The following is an 18,924-nucleotide window of genomic DNA, read 5'->3' on the forward strand; positions in this document are numbered from 1 at the left end:
AAAGCTCAAGAAAACGGACAAAAAAGACAATTTTGAAAACAAAAGAGAAAGGGAAAATTTTAGATCAGATTTGGCTGAGGAGCTTTCATTCCTGGAAGCTAAGAAAGAGTCAGGACCTACAATGCCATAAATATTCGAAGGTATTAAGCACATAGGATATAAACCCCTAAAAGATCGCACCAAAATAGATAAATTTCAGATTACAATATCCCCATTTCTCAAATAAGAAATAGATGGATAATATTGTTATTTCTGAAACAAACTAAAAACCTTACAAAACTTGTCTTCATAATATTCAAAGGTATTAAGCATTCAGAATATAAACCCCAAAAAACTCCACACCAAACTAGATAAATATTCAGATTACAATATCCCCATTTTCCAAATAAGAAATAGAAGCATAATATTGTTATTTTTGAAATAAACTAAAACCTTACAAAATTTGTTTTCAATGGAGACTTCACAAATTTGCCCAGCTGTGTACTCTACCACAAATCCACTCAACCTACGAATTGGTTTTCCATCCAATCCACAAAGAAAACCTGAGGGTTCCCGTCCTCGGATTTCAGAACTAAAAGCCAACTGCTCTGAAACTTCTCCAAGAGAATATCAAAACCAAACATAAAACAGAATGAGCCTCTCATTTTTCTTTTATAATTATAAACAATTGCGGAGACTTTTTCCCTTCCCTGCAGTGGCCTCTTCATCTTCCTTTTTTTTGTCTTTAATTTCCCTTTTTCTTAAAATGGTAGTAAAGTGTCTTTGTTTTACTTATCTCAACATTAAAAACAATTTAACATTGTATTAAGTTAACCAAATAATATTACCCTTATGATTAATTTTTGTGGGATACTACTAAACAATCAAATTAATTACTTGATGACCTTATTTAATATTCAAAGTTCAAGGTCAAATAGAAGGGGACATGCACACACAAACATATAACAATGGACTCTTGCAAATCCAATAAGAAAGTATTTCTTGTACAAACTAAGGAATGAAAATAATAAGTGTAAGGTCATGATTACATACTGGTTTTTTCTTGAGTACCATATCAGATGCTTGGCAAAGTTTACAACGACAAACAATATCTCCAACAGCATTTTGCTCCCCACCTCCTGGTCTCTGAGACCTGTGTTGAAAATTTTCTATAAAATTCGGCAGAATACAACAAAAGTCCTCTAGATGATAGTTTTCTTTAAAATGCAAAGGATGATAAATCCAAAGTAGGCTGTCACCTTTCAAAGAAAAGTTCCATAGCTTCAAAAAGTTTCTCTTTATTAGACTTTGCCTGTGCATGAAAAAATAAAATGTTAAATAGAGTTCATGCAAAATAATAAATTTTGTAAACAATTTTAACATCTGTTAAATGAGTTAATAATCGCACAATAATTATGACCATGGTACAGCATTGCAAACATTACCAGTTTTATCCTCTTAGTATAAAGTTGTAAACAACAGCTCATATTTAATCAAAACACTGGATAAAGGATAACAATAAAGAACCAATTCATTAATTCATATTACTGACCATGCTTTCATCTTCTATTACCCAGGTAATTAGCATCATAAGGTGTATAAGATGGTCTGCATGCTAGTTTTTTGAATCACTAGTCAGGAAGCATCAACATAATTATCAAATGCCCTTTGATCTTTTAAGAAAACCCGAGGTTCTAAGAACTCACACCAAGAAAGCATGCCTTCATTTGCTGCAAGCAAGTAGCCAAAATTTCATCTTTTGTCTTTGAACCTATACTCACAGCTTTCATTTCACCTTCCATCATGGCTCGAATGTATGGTTTCCAGAGTTCATATCTAATCCAAAGAACATCCATTATCAAAATCAGGTTAAAATAGTTAGATGGGAAGCAAAACCATAGATGCTATGTTACAATTAAACACAAACTGTTCACAAATCGCAAGCTTCTATGAAGAGTACTTTAGGGAGCCTCTATTCAAATCTATGTGAACTGTATACAGAGGTGAATTTTGTCATTTCCATTACAATGGAAGGACACAACAAATTTCAACAGAATAAGATTTGTGTTCTCACCATTGATGAATTAAGGGAATAAATGAAACATCAATCACATTACTCAAGTATTAAAGAGAACAAACTTATCTGTAATCTCAAAACATTATTTTGTTTGATCAACATGTATAGATGAAAAGCTGTGCTAACATAATTTTTTACCCAAGAAATTACACCTTAGAATATAAATGAGTCTTACTGAAGAATAAGAATGTATCTAATTTGTCAATCAGATGCTTAAGCACACTGGAAGACAGAGCTTGATAGCCAACTCCTGTTTATCGATCTCAAAAAAATAAAAAGTAACAAAATGGTGGATTTGGACAGAAAACTCCAATAAAGTAAGAACCTAAAGAAAAGAAATCAAAGAGGATGCACCAAGAACAAAATAATGAATCGCTTTTCAACACTGCATAAACCAGCTAAGTGTCTTTTTCCATCTTCCAAAAAAATGTGGTTTTCTGAATAACTATATCATTTATCAGTATTTTTCAATATGCTATATTAGTAGATCTTGCCTTAGAAACATAATGAACTGTTGGGTCCAACTAATCTAGTTTCGTCATTAATGGAAAGTAATGTAATTGATTTCTTCCTCTCCCTTTTACTTGTTCAATAGCCATAGAATTTTCCATTTAATCACAGTTATGAGAACGTCTATTAGTCAGAAGTAAAAACTGAATGTCATCTAAGCGATTAACACACATACTAAACGAAAATCTTGTTCCATGCATATAACTGCAATTCAGAAGCATAGAATGAAATACAAGTACAGTTTAAATAGTACCCCATTGCATCATAACCCATAACAAGTGCCTCCCCCTGTCAAAAAGAAGCAAATATCAGGCACATTAGAGTAACAAAAGCTCAGGAAAAACAAGTAAACATTAACCTCCATGTCAATTTTCTCCTAATTTTAGCAAGAAATATGTATGAGAAATATGCTGTTTATATCAAGACTAAGCAGGTGAAACTTTCATAGAAAATATTTAGGAAAAGCAAATAATAACAGAAAGCATAAAGTTTAATTCAAGTTTCAGAACAATGAAGATTTATGTGAAATTTGAATTTTTTTGCCATAAATTTTCTATAAATAAAAACATGGCTAAGGGTAAACATTGTTGAAACACAAGAAACATCCCAATAGACATCTGATTGACTAATCAAGTTCATGTCATGAATATCCAATTTCCAGCCAGTAAGGATAACTAAATTCACTGCTATAATAAGATGTCATTGTGTCTAGCTCAATTTCAAGTGCTTTTGAAACTGAAATATCCCGCAATGATTTTGCAAAGAAATACAACTAATGCTCCAAGAAATTGAACAAACAATTAATCATTCAATTTCAAGTTGCAATGCAAATACAATCTAGCTGACAACTGCAATTGAAAGATACAATGTCTGATCACTTTTCACCTGAACACTGTCTCAAAACAAAGCAATGGCAGAGATTGTCAATTGATCCACTCTGGGAATCACGGATGATGCTCAGATCTGTTATGATTATGGATCAAAGGGAGCCCTCCACAACTTATGTACTTCTGTTCTTCTAAACACAAGATAATCCCAGCTACATCAACAACAGCCATGTTTGAGGTTCTGAGATATTAGAGTTTCAACTGCCTCCTAGTTTGAATCGATGTGGACAGATGGTGGAGCCTTGATGACCTCTGTCTATCTTGAATGTAAGTAAGAACTCCCCAGACAATATCGTAATCTTAACCCTGCAATATTATTTGATGGGGCAGATCACAGCTGATGACAATGCGACCTCTGCTGGTGAACAATCCTTATATCTCTCACTCTCAGCTTGTTATTGAGCTAGCAATGCATAAGGTTCATATCGTGATATCCTCTATCCTCACTATGAGTGTCCACCAACTTCTGTAAGCACTGGTCTGACTGCGGGTGTCAGATTGCAAATTAGCCTGAGAATTCAACCATGACACTCTAAATCAACAAAGATGATTATTTGTACAGGATCATCATTGCTGGGATTTTCAGAGGTTCGTATATGAGCATTATAGATCTGCCCAACAAATTCCTTGTAATATTGTTGGATCAACATGGTCAGCCAGCCAATAACTGATTTCTATATTGGTCAATTCAATCATCACCAATTACAAACTCAGTTATTTGAACTGCTTCAAACAATAGCTTGCCGCAAAAGTTGTCTTGATGCTCCTCACTGAAATCGCAGGCCAATGGTGATTGAATGAAGCTACACGACTTATGTGTTTGCTTTCCTTATCAAGCGAAGTTCAATTTGGTTTGTCCACTTACGTCGAAGAGCACGCTGACTGATCTCTCCAATCCTGCCATTCATCTTGATATCCACATGGCTCATTCATCACAGTTACATTAATTCATTAGGCAGGAAAACTGACTGGCGGCAATTCACCTTAGTGCACTGCTATTCTGATGGACAATTGTTGCTTCACAAGGAATGAACTATATTTTCCTGAGTATCATTTCTCAATATTCCCCACTATGCCTAGTGCCCATGCACACACAATGCATGTGGAACAGATCAGACTGAGTTTTCCCTCAACAACAAACGCAGTGACTAAAGCTAATGGAGAATCACCAAATATTGATTAGATTTAACACTTGACATAGGTGTTTGATCATTTGAAAAACCCAATGGACTACTTTGTCAGTCCCTTGTCTGTGTCTTGATTGGTTGCAAATCTAGAGTCAAACCTCCAATAATGCAATAAAGTCAATTGCAAATTCATCTCCTGAGACTTCATGAATTTCTAATTGAAATTAGGGTGACCTGAACCCATCGACACTCTGAGGGTTCTATGGTCATCAATCTTCATTGAAAGATAACAATCAAATCCAAACTTCTCTTCCCTCGTGCTTCACATATATAACCTTGTATACAACTTTAACTGGCTCTCTCTCCAAAACATTTGAATTTCTATTGGGCCCCTTAAGTAGGGAAACAAATAAAAATGGCCCAAATTTATTTAAATTTTTAATCAAGGGGCCTTTAATTAATTAATATTATCAATCCCTTAGTTGAAGACAAACAACTCAAAACGGTAATTTATACATTTTGTCTCATTGAAGCTAAAAATCATTAACAAAAGAAATGGAAGCCACAGAGAGAAATTGATCTAGAAACATTTGATATAATCCAAAGATTGGAGACAGAACAAGAAAGCTTAAGAGAAAATAAATGGACAAAAAAGAATGAATTACATACAGTTGGGACAAGGGGTCAATTCAATCAACAAAAATGATGAAATAACCATTTCTGAGGAAACCGTGTTAGATAACCCAATAGATATTGGAAAAGATAAATTATCAATAGATCCAGAAGAGTTAATCAAGATTCAAATCAATCAAATGGAAAGAGGAAATAGGTTGGATCTCCAAGTGACAGGTGAGCAAGAGTAGCAAATTTCTAACAATATATAGATTGAAGTGGAAACTATCCTCAAGAGAACTGAATAGGGATTAACCAGCTGGAAACAAATATAAATTGGGAAGAGTTTGGTGTACAAGGAATGACAGAAAGGCAGCAGGAGAATGATACTTTAATGGATGAAGGGGCCAAGCAATGCAATTAGACCCCATGCTTTGGACAATGGTGGTAGAGGATTAGATAATAGAGTTAGCAATAGTATTATTCAAGAATTGGAAAAGAATTAGGAAGGTAAAGAGAAGGATGAATCCATAGCAGTCAGTGTTTACCGTGCGAGTAATATAAATCAATGCATACAAATAATGGAAACATGAACAGCAGAACTCTTTTGATTATTCGCATATGCCAAAACATTACATTATGCTTCATAAGATAAGATCCATGATGATTTACAATGATCCCAGATGTGATATAAATACTATCCGCCGAACCTTCCCAAAGGAGTCCGTCGGCCACAAACATTATGTCCGATACAACTATTTACTCGTCGGCTACAGAATACAAAAACACTGATGACAATCACCCTGTCGGCTACAGAAACACCGACGACAATCATCCCGTCGGCTACAGAAACATCGATGACAATCATCCCATCGGCTACAGAAACACCGACGACAATCACTCTGTCGGCTGACACAGTTTCTATTGACGACATCATCCCCCCCAAAAGAAAAAGTCGTCTCCGGACGACAATTACAAAATATCTGAGATAAGTTAACAACCAAAATACATTAACAGAGTGACTACAACAAAAAATCTACTTCTGTCACATCACTTCCACATTCATCCAGTTACATCTGTAGCCTCTGCTAACACAATACTGTCTCCTTAATGAAGCTGACCTTGATAGCCACCTGTGTTGCTTTCTCTTTTTTCAACTCCTCGGTACCCTGAGCCAGGTGTCGCTGTATTGCCTCCAACTGGATGATTAGCTCCTCCTGAGCTCTCTATGCATCCACCACGACAGTCTCACGGCCAACACCTACTCCAAGTGCCTCTATTACACGGACACTCCATGCCTCTAGCAGCTCCAAGTCTTTCATCAACTAGTCAGACTTCCCACGACTGATATCCGCAACGATTGGGGGTCCAGGGGGCAACGCCCCTGGCGAGGTCTAGGGGCAGCACCCCAAGTGCGCTCTCTGTCGCAGTACAGGGTGAGGTCGAGGGGCAATACCCCTCGCCGCCAAGACCAAATTAGCACTTTGCAACCCACACAGAAATGCATAGAACACACCATTTCTGTCATTTTCTACCGATTCTTCACTCTTTCTAGCAACCACTGATGCGTCCCCTTTCCTTTGGCATCATCTGCTACTCATTCCGAACTGCCCCAATCCGTCGTCTTTTCTTTCTTTTTCTTTTTCTTTTTTATAGCTCCACTTCCACACACACCTCTTTCCTCCAATCCTCCTACGCCTCCAACTAAAAATTTTCAGTCCTCCATACACCTTTCTCACTCCCGACACTTCGAATCTCCACTCCCAGGCTCGTAGAGCAACTCCCATGAACAGTTGCCCGCGGAGCAACTCCCACAGACAGGTGCCCACGGAGCAACTCCCACGGACAAGTGCCCGCGGACAAGTGCCTACGAACAGTTGCCCGCGGAGCAACTCCTACAAACAAGTGCCCGCGAAAAATTGCTTGCGAAGCAACCTTCCGCGAACAAGTGCCCGTGGGGCACCTTCCATGGACAACTTGCCCGCGGCACAATCCGCCAACCACTTTTCTTTTCTTTTTTTTCAATTTTTTTTTATTTCTTTTTTTTTTTAATTCTCATAGTAAACAGAGCACCTCAAATTGGCGTCGAAGCGTCGCCATTTTCGAATGACGACGATGACAGGGAAATCCTAGCATTCGGCAATGGCAATGAGAAGGACAATGGCATCTTTCTAGCGTGGTATAGTTTCAATTTGGATCCGTTGACTGCCTGTGGTACATCTTGCCTGTCCAACATCCCCAACTTTATCACTCGATTGTCACCGACCTCCCAGATCTGATATGGTCCAACCCATCTTGCCTTAAACCTTTCTTGTTTGATTTCATTTCGACTGTCGTACTTGAGTACCAACTGCCCCGACTGAAACCTGTTGAGTTTGTCATGCCACACCTTATGTTTGTTCTGTGTCACCTCCGTCGCTCACTGTGGCTGTAGTCGTCGCACATCTAGATTATTTCCTTGCTGTCGGCACCCTTCAACTAATTTTATGGTGTGATGCATTCTTTTCTCCCTGTGCGGTTCGTTCACCGTGTACCGAATGGTGGGATCTTTCTTTTTTCTAGGTTTGGACTGTATGTTCTTCCCCTCAGCTTCAGGCATAATCGCCTTTCCTTCTTCCACTGCTCTGCATTCCTTCAGAAATTTATTTTCCTCTATTTTCTCACCTTCATCGACCCTTAACATATTACAACTCGGAAACAATTCGTAGTCTTCTATCTGCCAGTGGTAAAGGCCATTGATCGAGTCTAGGTTGTCATCATTTGATCCTCCTTCTAGTGTCAATACTCCTTCGTCGTTCGGTTCCATTCTCCTCTTTCCTTCATCGTCATTTCTTTCGTCATCATTGTCGCCTTCACCTTCTGAGTCTGACGATGCTGCCTCCTCACCTACCATTTGTGTGTGTAGGTCAATTATGAATCTTTTGCCTCTGCGCTCCATTGATAGGGTATTTCGTTTTCAATCATGTTTTACTTTTGCTTGCACCAACCAAGTCCGTCTGAGAATAGCATCATATCCTTTTCTTTTCAATGGAATGACTAAAAAATCCAATAAAAATGGTTGCGTACCAATAGTTACCGGTTGCGCCCTCAAGGTTCCTAACGGTTTGATCTCGTGCTGGTCCGCCGTGTGCAACTGGAATGTAGGTGGCCACAGCGTCGGCTTTCCCAACTTCTTCCAAGTATCCTCTGGCAACACATTCACGTCGGACCCTCCGTCGACAATTGTGTCTGTCAAAACATTTCCCAAAATCCCCATCTCGACGACCGCCAGATGCCGTCCAGATGTGAGTGCCAGCAGCATTGGGTCCGTTGTCATCACTTCCCTACTGTCCCTTCCTATATCCTTCGTTGCTTTCGAAAACGGTGTATGATTCAGAATGGTCGTCCGTAACTGGGGCATTGTGAGAAGGTCACCTATCTTGATCGGTATCTCTGTTTGTAAGATCTATCGTACAATGTTTTGTTCTGCGAAGTTCCTTGCCAAGGTGTCGGTGATGTCCTTCAACTGAGATGTCCCTGCTGACGATGGCTTTCCAATTTCCGCCTACGCTTTCCCCAATTTTATTTTTTCCTCCGCCGGCAGTTTTGCTTGCCTCCGCGTAATTGCTAGAACCTCCTCTTCATCTGTGCCGATAGTGATCAAGTTTACTCCAGACTTTGGGCACTTGGCATCTTCATGGTCACCGGGTCTGCACCATCTGCATCATAATTTCGGTGTGTTTGCCACTGTACAATCTCGCGCAAAATGACCCCACAAATTACATGCTCGGCATTGAACGATCGGTCGTCCATTTGCATCATACTGGATTCAACTTCGGCTCCCATTATTATTGTTATTGTTCGCATTGTTGTTATTTTGCCCTCTATTATTATTCCTGTACCCTCCGGATGTGGCACCTGTGCTATCTGTATTACCGCTACTGCCAGATGGGGAAGCCTCCTGTGTAAGAAGCACCTGCGGGGATCCTCTTGTCTTCATGTTAAAGGGGCACTCTTTTGTCGAATGGCCCATGATCTGACAAATTTCACAAAATTGGTTCTTTGGACACGATCCTTTAGTATGACCGTGCTTCTTCCACCAATTCCACCCACTGCCGAATTTCCTCCAACAAATCTTCCGTGCTCTGGTTTCCGCCGGCACTCTTCTGAAATCTCCGTCAGCGTTCGACTTGTTGTGCCAGAATTAAATTCTCTTGCGCAATACGGATTCCATCTTTTCCCTTGACCTTATTTCGATCCTTGTTAAGCTGATTTGGCATTAATCTTCATTCCTCCCACCTTTCAGGTTTCCCCGGCAATGGCACCAAATGTTTACCGTATTAGTAAAGAAATCAACACATACAAACAATGGAACAGAATAGCAGAATTCTTTATTATTATTCACATATGCCAGAACATTAAATTATGCTTCATAAGATAAGATCCATGATGATTTACAATGATCCCAGACGGGATATAAATACTATCCGCCGAACCTTCCCAAAGGAGTTGGTCGGCCACAAACATTATGTCCGCTACAACTATTTACCCGTCGGCTATAGAATACAGAAACACCGACGACAATCACCCTGTCGACTACAGAAACACCAACGACAATCATCCCGTCGGCTACAGAAACACCGATGACACCAACAACAATCATCCAGTTGGCTACAGAAACACCGACGACAATCACTCCGTCCGCTGACATAGTTTCTACCAACGACAGTCAGTGTACAAAATGCATATAGCAACCCAGATAACCTAGGTATTGCAGCAAACTTGGAAGGTATAAAACATTCAAAATGTAGAAAGCAGATAAATAACATGGCAGAAAATCTTTGGCTAAACTTAGAGAAGCTACAAGAAAGGTTGGTAGCCAAACAAAGATTGATGACATACTCCAGGCAGGGATGGGGAAGTTCCTTCCCACACAGCCATGAAGTGAACCACATGGAATGTAAGGTGTAATGTCCCTAATGGAGCCCTATTTTTTTGGCCAAAATCCAGGCCTCCATTTATGATGTATAAAACTGAAGATAAAAATCTGAGATAACTTTGATATAAGCTACAGACATAAACAGCAATTAGAGATCTTAAGGGGGCTTCAGATTTGAAGAACTTGAAACAACAATCAAACTGGGCAAACCATATAGATCTTACCCACTATTTGTATTATGCTGCAATGCACTGAAATCAATCCAATTATGGCAGTTGTAGCATACCAGATAAAATTGTTGGCATAAATGATCACTTAACATCCTTAGCTGACAGTTATATAGCAAGACATATTTCTGCTGCCTACAGGATGCTTCTCCTAATCCAGAAATAAATGAAAATCTAACACAAAATAGGTGGTGAATGATAAACATATGAAGATTACCAAAGACAGTTCAGTTATGCACAGAGGAGGATTATTCTTGATGCAGAAGTTCTTTATCTCAATAAGAACAAAAAAAGATGAAAGTTCAAGAGTGCTTCAGCAGCAATTGTGAAGAAACTCAACAGGGATGTGGCAAACTATATTCCTTGAGAAATAGAAGCATGAAGGAGGAGTGAATGGAACACACGAACTGAACCAGCATAGAGTATAGCAGATAGGTAGCATTAAGTTCTTCATGACTTTAAACTTTGTTACCTCCAATCTTGTCCACCTAATAAATGCCTCCTTTCAACCATTTTTCCTCTTTCTAAGTGTTAACCAGATTACTAGTATTATGAGTTTATATTTTTCCCCCTTATCCTAAACCATATTTGATGTAATGAGCCCTGCTCAAAACTGATCACAAACTGCCCTTATTTGCTACTTGTAATTTTGTCAAACAGTTCATGTGCAACCTTGTGACTTGCTGATATAGCGTTTCCATTTGAAGTTGCTTGATAGAAATGGTTACTAAGATTGTTTTTTAAAAACTTCTACAATTGCTATGCAAGCTCCTCAATGAAATATTATGCTTTCTTTCACCTTTTAATGCATTCAGATAAAATACTAAGAAAATATGATGCATCTACAGCCAAGCCATTTTTACAAACACTTGCCTTACAAACACAAGATCTGAATACAAAACTATTATTTGTAACAACTACTAATTCTCCACATCCAATACAGTGAATGATTAAGTCTGATATAGACAGCCACCTACAGCAAATGTCCCCAGCAGTAATTCTGGACTTATTTCAGTCAATAATAGGCATGGTAACAAAAGGTAAATACCAGTTTATGATCTCCAACTGTGATTCTGTGGTAACAACAGATTATAATTGCAGAATAAAAGATTTCTGATGATATTTAGAAGCTACAACAGATCAAAAATAAGATACAGAATGCCTGAAACAGAGCACCCATAACATGATCAAACTGGTCTTCAACCTTGCATTCATTCTGAGTAGTAATAATGGCACTAATTCGATAGTATGATATCCTTAGAACTTACACAGTAATCATTGAACATTTACCAAATTGATTACAAGTCTGAAACAAATTAAAGTAAGCAAACAGAGTGCATTGAGAACCTCCACTAGGACTGGAGAATAACACCCAGAACTCCAATGCAGGTCAGAAAAGAGACTTTACATGGGAAAGAGTGAAACTCAAGCATCTCACTGTAGCAATTTTACTATTCACAATTTACTGTAGCGCAGCACTATTCACACTGGTACTGTTCACGCGAGTACTGTACCAGCGGATGAAAAAACTTGCAATCTGCTCTTAAAACCTTGAATAATTTGTTGATAATCTCTCCCAACAAGAATGATATAATTCCATGTGCCAAAGAAGGATGATTCACAACTAGCTATAAATGTTCTTCAACAATAAACTTCAAACCCTTGTAGAAAACTTCACCAATTTGCACAAATGAAAGAACTGAAGTATTCTTTCCCACAACTGCAATAATTCAGGTGTTATTTCACACCCTCAAAATTGCTATCAATAGGAGTTTTCGTTCCCAAAGACAAATTGATTATCTGCAGACCACTTGGCTCCACAAATACTCAAGGAGAAGTAATCAATCATCAACATCAAATCTGCCTGCCTCAATAGTGAGACCTCAAGGTCTATTTAAGCTTTTTTCCTCTAGAGGTCGGCCTCAATAAAATAATATTATTTTTTTTCTTTTTTGACTTCTAGAAGATTCCAATATTTTTAATTGTTGCACTTTATAAAATATTAAAATATTATATTATTAATAAAGTGCATCTCAACGTCAAATTATAAAATAAGGTTTTCATAAATAGAAACAATAATGATATATGATGGAAAACCTTACTCCAACCATAAACTGAGCCAAATAATCATCGAATGACTGCCAAATGACTCTCTCACCATGCCTCATTAGCCTACGAGAGCTGTTAATAGGCTAATCCTGCTGATATGTCATTGTCAACTAGAAGGGGACATTACATTTGATGCTTCTCCCTCTCATTCAGCTATACAGGCATTTTTTCAAGCAATCTCCAATTCATTCATTAAAAGTAGAGTTACAGGAGATACAACAGCTACCTTAGGGACTATACTTAGTTGTCTTTTCTCTGTATGACACAGTAGGCTAATGCCCTTGAACTGTTATTCTTTTCCAGATTATACTGATATCTGCTCCAGAAATCTATACACTAGCAGCATATCAACAATCCACAAATCTGACATATATAGCAGAAATACATGCCTGAGGCCTGATAAAATGAAAAGTACAATGCATATCAATTACACTAATATGCTCTGAGCACAGAGATGGGGTTGTGTTCGATAGCATTACCAGGAGTTAATTGGGAATCCTTTGCACACAGTAAACAGATATACATGAAAATGAAATGTTCCTGAGGCAAACATATGCAGTAATTAAAAGACACGATGGAATTATTGAGACAGTGTTGACAAAATAAAGGCAGTGTATATATATAGTATAAGTGAGGAAAACATTGATACGGCAAAGGTCAAGCTTCAGAAAATAGAAGTTTGTTATAGTTGAAACCGGCAGTGATAGTTGTGTCTAGACTTTACAAAGGCGTTGTATGAACCGGCAGGAAGGAAGGAAACCCTAACGTCATAATCGGAAATCATCTTTTCATTCATGACAATTATCTATAGCAGAAATATCAGTTGAAGGAGCCCTCTTGTTGCTGTGAAATTCTTCCATGTGCCGTGAGATCTTAGTGTCTATGTCCTCCCAAACACCAAAACAAAGGACTTTTGTCTATTATCAGCCTTGTTTAATCATTGGTATCTAACGATTGTTGTTGTTGCAGGATAAAGAATCACCATGGAGGCATAGAGTTCGAACCAAGCCATCACAACAATGAAGAAGTACAAGGATAAAGATATTTGTGAAGGCATTGATGGATGAGGTGCACGATGAAGGAGTTTCCAAGTAAAGTAGAGATGAGAGTTTATAAAGATGAGGCGGCATCCAAACAGCATAATGGAGCATGGAGAAATGTCATGTAAAGCCAAAAAACAAAAGACACAATGAAAACGATTGCTCAATGGCATACTGCAAACTCAAATGGAGGTGTTCCAGATTTAATAAAAACTAAAGGTCTCAACAGTTAATAAAGTCTTTGACCATATTAAAGGGAAACAATGAATATATTAAAATTTGTGATCGGTTATTTGTTAGGAAAAGGTCTGGTGTTTGAAAAAGCAACCGACATCCCTCATCCTCTTATAAATATACAATGTAAAACACAAATAGCGAAGAACTCATATTACTCCCAAAATTGTTGGTACATACTATATGCACTTTGATATATTATATTTTTCATTGGTAAAGGAATGAGCGATTGAACAAAGCTAGTGGATTTGAATTATTGGGTAAATTTTATGCGATCCGGATAAATTTATAGTAGATGGATCATCCATAAGCAGACTCTTTATGTGCAATTTTTATTTTCGGCACAATATATAAGCATATCTATTTTATTTATTCGCATTGGAGTTGTAAATTATTATTAAGTTGTGTCCTTTATAAATATTTTTATTAATTTTTATAAACATTTTAATAATCGGATAAGTGGATTGAGTCATTATTGCATTTTAAACTTGATAAACATAGATATTGTGAAATATTTAATTGCTTCCATGTTTATGTCTAGTTTGTCTCCTTCTCACAGGAGTTATAGTACATCCTAGACTAGTTTATAATTGCGTTCAAATAATTGATCCATTGCGTCTGAATTGTTAAAATTGTTTATAGTTTAAGTACATTGAACTTTATAAAGTTGTACGTTTCAACTTATAATATTGACTCTGATTGCCCATTTAATTAAGCACTAGTCTTAATAATTTTCATAATTTGCAATCCGTACGTTGGCAATTATTTCGTATCTTTCTTTTGAAAAGTTAATATATTCATTTGTTGCATTAATCTATACTTATTCTTATTTTGAAAACATTCATATATTCATTTATTATTCTCAATTTACAATATGCAAGTTTGAAGTTTTCTATAATCCTTGTCGTTTGGAAAATTTTCTATATACTCTCATTCTAATCAATCTGTTATAAGCGTCTTGGATCTAAGTGTTTTCTCCAGGATCAAGTACACCCACCTTGGTTTTATAGAGCCAGAAGTGCAGGGGATTTGGATCGCATTGATCAATCCCGTCAATCCTGTCAAGTTGGCTATAACCGGTTGGATATCCAAGCATTGAGTTTGCAAGACCCGTAGGATTCCAATCTGTGGTTTTGGGAACCAACAGTCCCCACTAGCTAGAATAAAAATAATTGCAAAACCAATGTTAAAATTTATATTATAATAAATTACATTTCACTATTCTACCCTATATCCTAACTGTAACCTTAAAGATGTCTTCATATCAGGATTGATAAACCTCTTGAGAACTCTTGCGTTCTCAGTTACTTCTCTGTCTTCTATGAAGTGTTCCCTTTAAGGTCTTTCCTAAAAGAGATATTCTCTATCTAGAGTTCTTATCACATATTCACATATGCATATGTTACCATCAATGGAATATTCTAGCCTTTTAATGATATTAAGATCACTCTCTTCCCAAGGGACTCTCTTGATCTTAACAATGAACCACACCAAGTTTAGCATTTTAATACTTCATATATATATATATATATATATATATATATATATATATATATATATATATATATATATATATATATATTCTTATATGTATAAGTTGTTATTCACAATAATAAACTCACAATAGCATTGATTATTCATAACAGCATTGATTACTCATACCTTCCTTATCCTTTAATTAATTTGAATTCCTTTGATTGATGGGACACAGTTTGTCTAATGGTTCGGCTACTCATTATCTAATTTTGTTGTCTTTTACTTCCTTTGCTATTTATAAGGAAATGATAAATATTTATTTTTTATGTCTTCTTTTCCAAGAGTCACAACCTTTCATAATAACAATCCCTTGAAAAGTCACAACACTTCATAGTTATAATCCTTTTGAAAAATCACAACACTTTATAATCAATATCCTTTGGAAATGTCTCAATACTTTCTAATTATAATATTTTTGAAGAGTCATAGCTATTCATAATTATGACCCTTTCAAATGTTCACATCCACCTTTTCAAAATTCACTTCCTTATTTTCTTCATATTGCTTTCCTCTTTTATTTTTTCTTTTTGAACTCCTTATCTTCTCCTTTTTGTTTTTCCTTTTCACTAAAATAAACTCTCCTCCCTTTTATATCTTAATTTCAAGGAGTCATGTCTTTTTGTTAAAGATCTCTTGACTTTTCATTAGATTTAGTTAATTTATATTATTCTATGTTATATTATTTATTTGCTTATTTGTGTTTATTATTATTTATTATTAAATTCTATTTAGAAAGTTAGCATACTTTCTAGTATTCTACAATATCGTCTCTTGTATTTATTCATTGTAATTATATTATTTTCTAATTATTTTAAATATTGTATTAAAAAAATTTCATTGATAATATAGATTAAATAATTATTATTTCCTATTTATATTTTTATATTGGTTTTAATATGACTTTATTATCATTATGAATTTTCTAATATTGTATTATCTAATTATTATTAAAATTATATCTTTAAATGGTAATATGACATTAAGGGCTTGAATTCCCCTAACAGAAAGCACTTACTCAAGCGCAACTTAACATTGTTTGAAACAGCTATTGTACTAAAACAGGAAACAAAACTTAGCAAAGAAGGAAATAAAACTAAGTAGAAAATTGGGAATCTAGAAAGCTGAATTGGTTTTTGTAACATAGCAAAAAGATTGGAGAGATTTATATTCAGGGGTAATTCATTCACATTCAACCACCCTTTTAGTTTGGGAATTCTACCAAGTGCAGATTCAAATCATTCCTAGAAAGGCTTGAGATAGGAGAACCTCATAAACCAACCAAAAACCCATCTAAGTGCAAAATAATGTGGTTCCTAGATGATGACTTCTTGAAAAATATAAATCTGTGGTGGCATGAAGAGAAATTTGAAGGATCCAAGATGTTCACAAAAAAACTAAAACACTAAGAGAAAAAATTAATGAATGGAACCAAGACTATTTTAATAACATATTTGAAGAAAATTTAGAAATTGAAGGACTGAAAAAGCTTAATGAAAAAATTAGTAGGGTAGAAATAAACAACGGTAGTGATATCAAAGAAAAAGAATTGTTGGCTAAACAAGAAAACGTATAAGCGAAAGAAGAAATATTATGGAAACAAAAGTCAAGAGAGACGTGGCTAACAGAATGACACAAAAACGCTAAAAAATCCATAACACATGTAATAAAAGAAACATATACTGAATAATTAGAATCAAGGACAACGCAAGAAATATGACTGAAAACCCAAATGAAATAGCAAAAACTTTTGCTGATTATTTCACTAACACCCTAAATAACTTTGACTCCTCAAACTTAACAGCTCAAAATAAGATGTTGGGTTCAATTACCAAATTAATCTCTACACAAGAAAATAAAAATCTAAAAAATTCACAAAAGAGGAAATAAAAGTAACTCTTTTCCAACTCAATCCAAAAAAATCACCGGGGCGTGACAATTTTCAAGCTTTCTTTTTTCAAAAATGTTGGGATGTATTAAGACACAATCTATAGGAGGCTATCAAAGCAGCTAGAAACTTTGGATCCCTATTAATTGAAATCAACAATACTTTTTTAGCATTAATTCCGAAGAAAATTAATCTTGAGGAGCCAGGAGATTTTAGGCTATAGGCTTATGCAATACCATCTATAACATCTTATCTAAAGCATTAGCCAACAAACTTAATAAGGTTCTGCCAAAACTCATCTCAAAAGAATAGATAGGCTTCGTTCCCAATAGATCAATTCTCAACGATATAATCATAAATCAAGAATAAATTCAATCTGTACAAATTAATAAGGAATCATGTATGTTAATGAAGTTAGACATCTAGAAAGCCTATGACAAAGTAAATTGGAGATTTTTGAGTAAAACACTCCAAGCCTTTGGCTTCTCTCATCAATGAATAAACTTAATATATATTTGTATTTCAACACCCAAAATTTATCTACTCATAAATAGTACACAAAGGTTTTTTCAATATTTCCAAAGGTATTAGGCAAGGGGGCCCTATATCACCTTTCCTCTTCATCATTATGGCTGAAGCATTTGGCAGAACCATAAAAAAAATACAAATAGAAGGAAAGATAAGAGGCATTACAGCAACAGAGGAAGTTCCTAAAATAATTCACCAACAATTTACTGATGACACCATTTTACCAAGGAGACAGTGCCTTAGAAGAACCTCGAAATTTTAAGCAAATAATAAACTTATATGGAAGCATCAAGCCAAAAAGTAAATGCAAACAAATCAGAAATTTTCTTTATTAATACCAAAGATGAAAGAAAAAGAAATATTTGCAATATTATGGGATATTGGAAAGGAACTTTCACATGTAAATATCTTGGAATCCAGCTAGAAAAAAAAGTTGGAGAAGGCAAAACTTGGAATATGACTATAGAGAAAATAGAAAGGAAAATGGAGAGTTTGAAAGGAAAATGGTTAACCAAAGCAGGAAGGACAACTATGATCAAAGCAATTCTACCATCCATTCCTACATATCAAATGTCTTGGCTTTCCTTGCCCAAAAGAGTTAAAAAGAAATTAGACTCTAAACTAAAAAAAATCTTTTTTTGGCAAGGTCTCGCAGATAAGAAAAAATATGCATTCATAAAATGGGATAATATATGTAGACCTAAAGAATATGAAGGCTTGGGAATTAAAAATTTGAGATGGCAAAACAGGCTTTAGGAACAAAACTATTATGGAGAATGTACAAAGAGAATTATCGTAAATGGGCTAAAATTTTGTTTCATAAATACTTGAACAACTCTAACCCACTTTCCTTGTTCCAAACTAGAAGTCCTCCAAAAGGATCTAGAAACTGAAATTTTATGATGAAATGTTGCCCTTTAATAACAAATAACCTAGCTTGGGATATCAGGCTAGGTCAAGACACTTTGATTTGGGAGGATTCATGGAATGGACTTTCTTCTCCAACCAGCTTTAATTTTACCAACCAATATCAAAAATATCCTATGTAGTATCTGGGGACATCGAGTTTGTGATTATAATATTAAAGTAAATGATAACTAGTATGAAGGATGGCAATGGAAAACCCTAGAAGACACACCTCTATCACCACAGGAAAAAATCACATTCACTCGATTTCTAAACAAAAGACAAGTCAATCATAAAGAAAGGGACGATAAATTAATATGAGGAGCTTCAAATGATGGAAATTACAAAG

At 35.8% G+C, this 18,924-nt stretch overlaps 1 protein-coding gene across 2 annotated transcripts in view; it reads right to left on the reverse strand.

Annotated features, from left to right (window-relative positions):
• TOP3A (topoisomerase 3alpha) overlaps positions 1–18,924 on the reverse strand; it is a 346,811-nt gene that overhangs the window by 122,911 nt on the left and 204,976 nt on the right. For both annotated transcript variants that reach the window (XM_089791990.1, XM_089791991.1), the window contains 4 exons: positions 2,820–2,854; positions 1,686–1,815; positions 1,239–1,291; positions 1,033–1,132 (listed from right to left, as the gene is read on the reverse strand). In XM_089791990.1, coding sequence (XP_089648116.1) covers positions 1,033–1,132; positions 1,239–1,291; positions 1,686–1,815; positions 2,820–2,854 — 318 coding nt within the window. The remainder of the gene's footprint in view (positions 1–1,032; positions 1,133–1,238; positions 1,292–1,685; positions 1,816–2,819; positions 2,855–18,924) is intronic.

Source organism: Cupressus sempervirens, chromosome 7, assembly GCF_028749045.1.
Source record: "Cupressus sempervirens isolate cs-2001-9-10 chromosome 7, ASM2874904v1, whole genome shotgun sequence".
Lineage (NCBI taxonomy): Eukaryota > Viridiplantae > Streptophyta > Pinopsida > Cupressales > Cupressaceae > Cupressus > Cupressus sempervirens.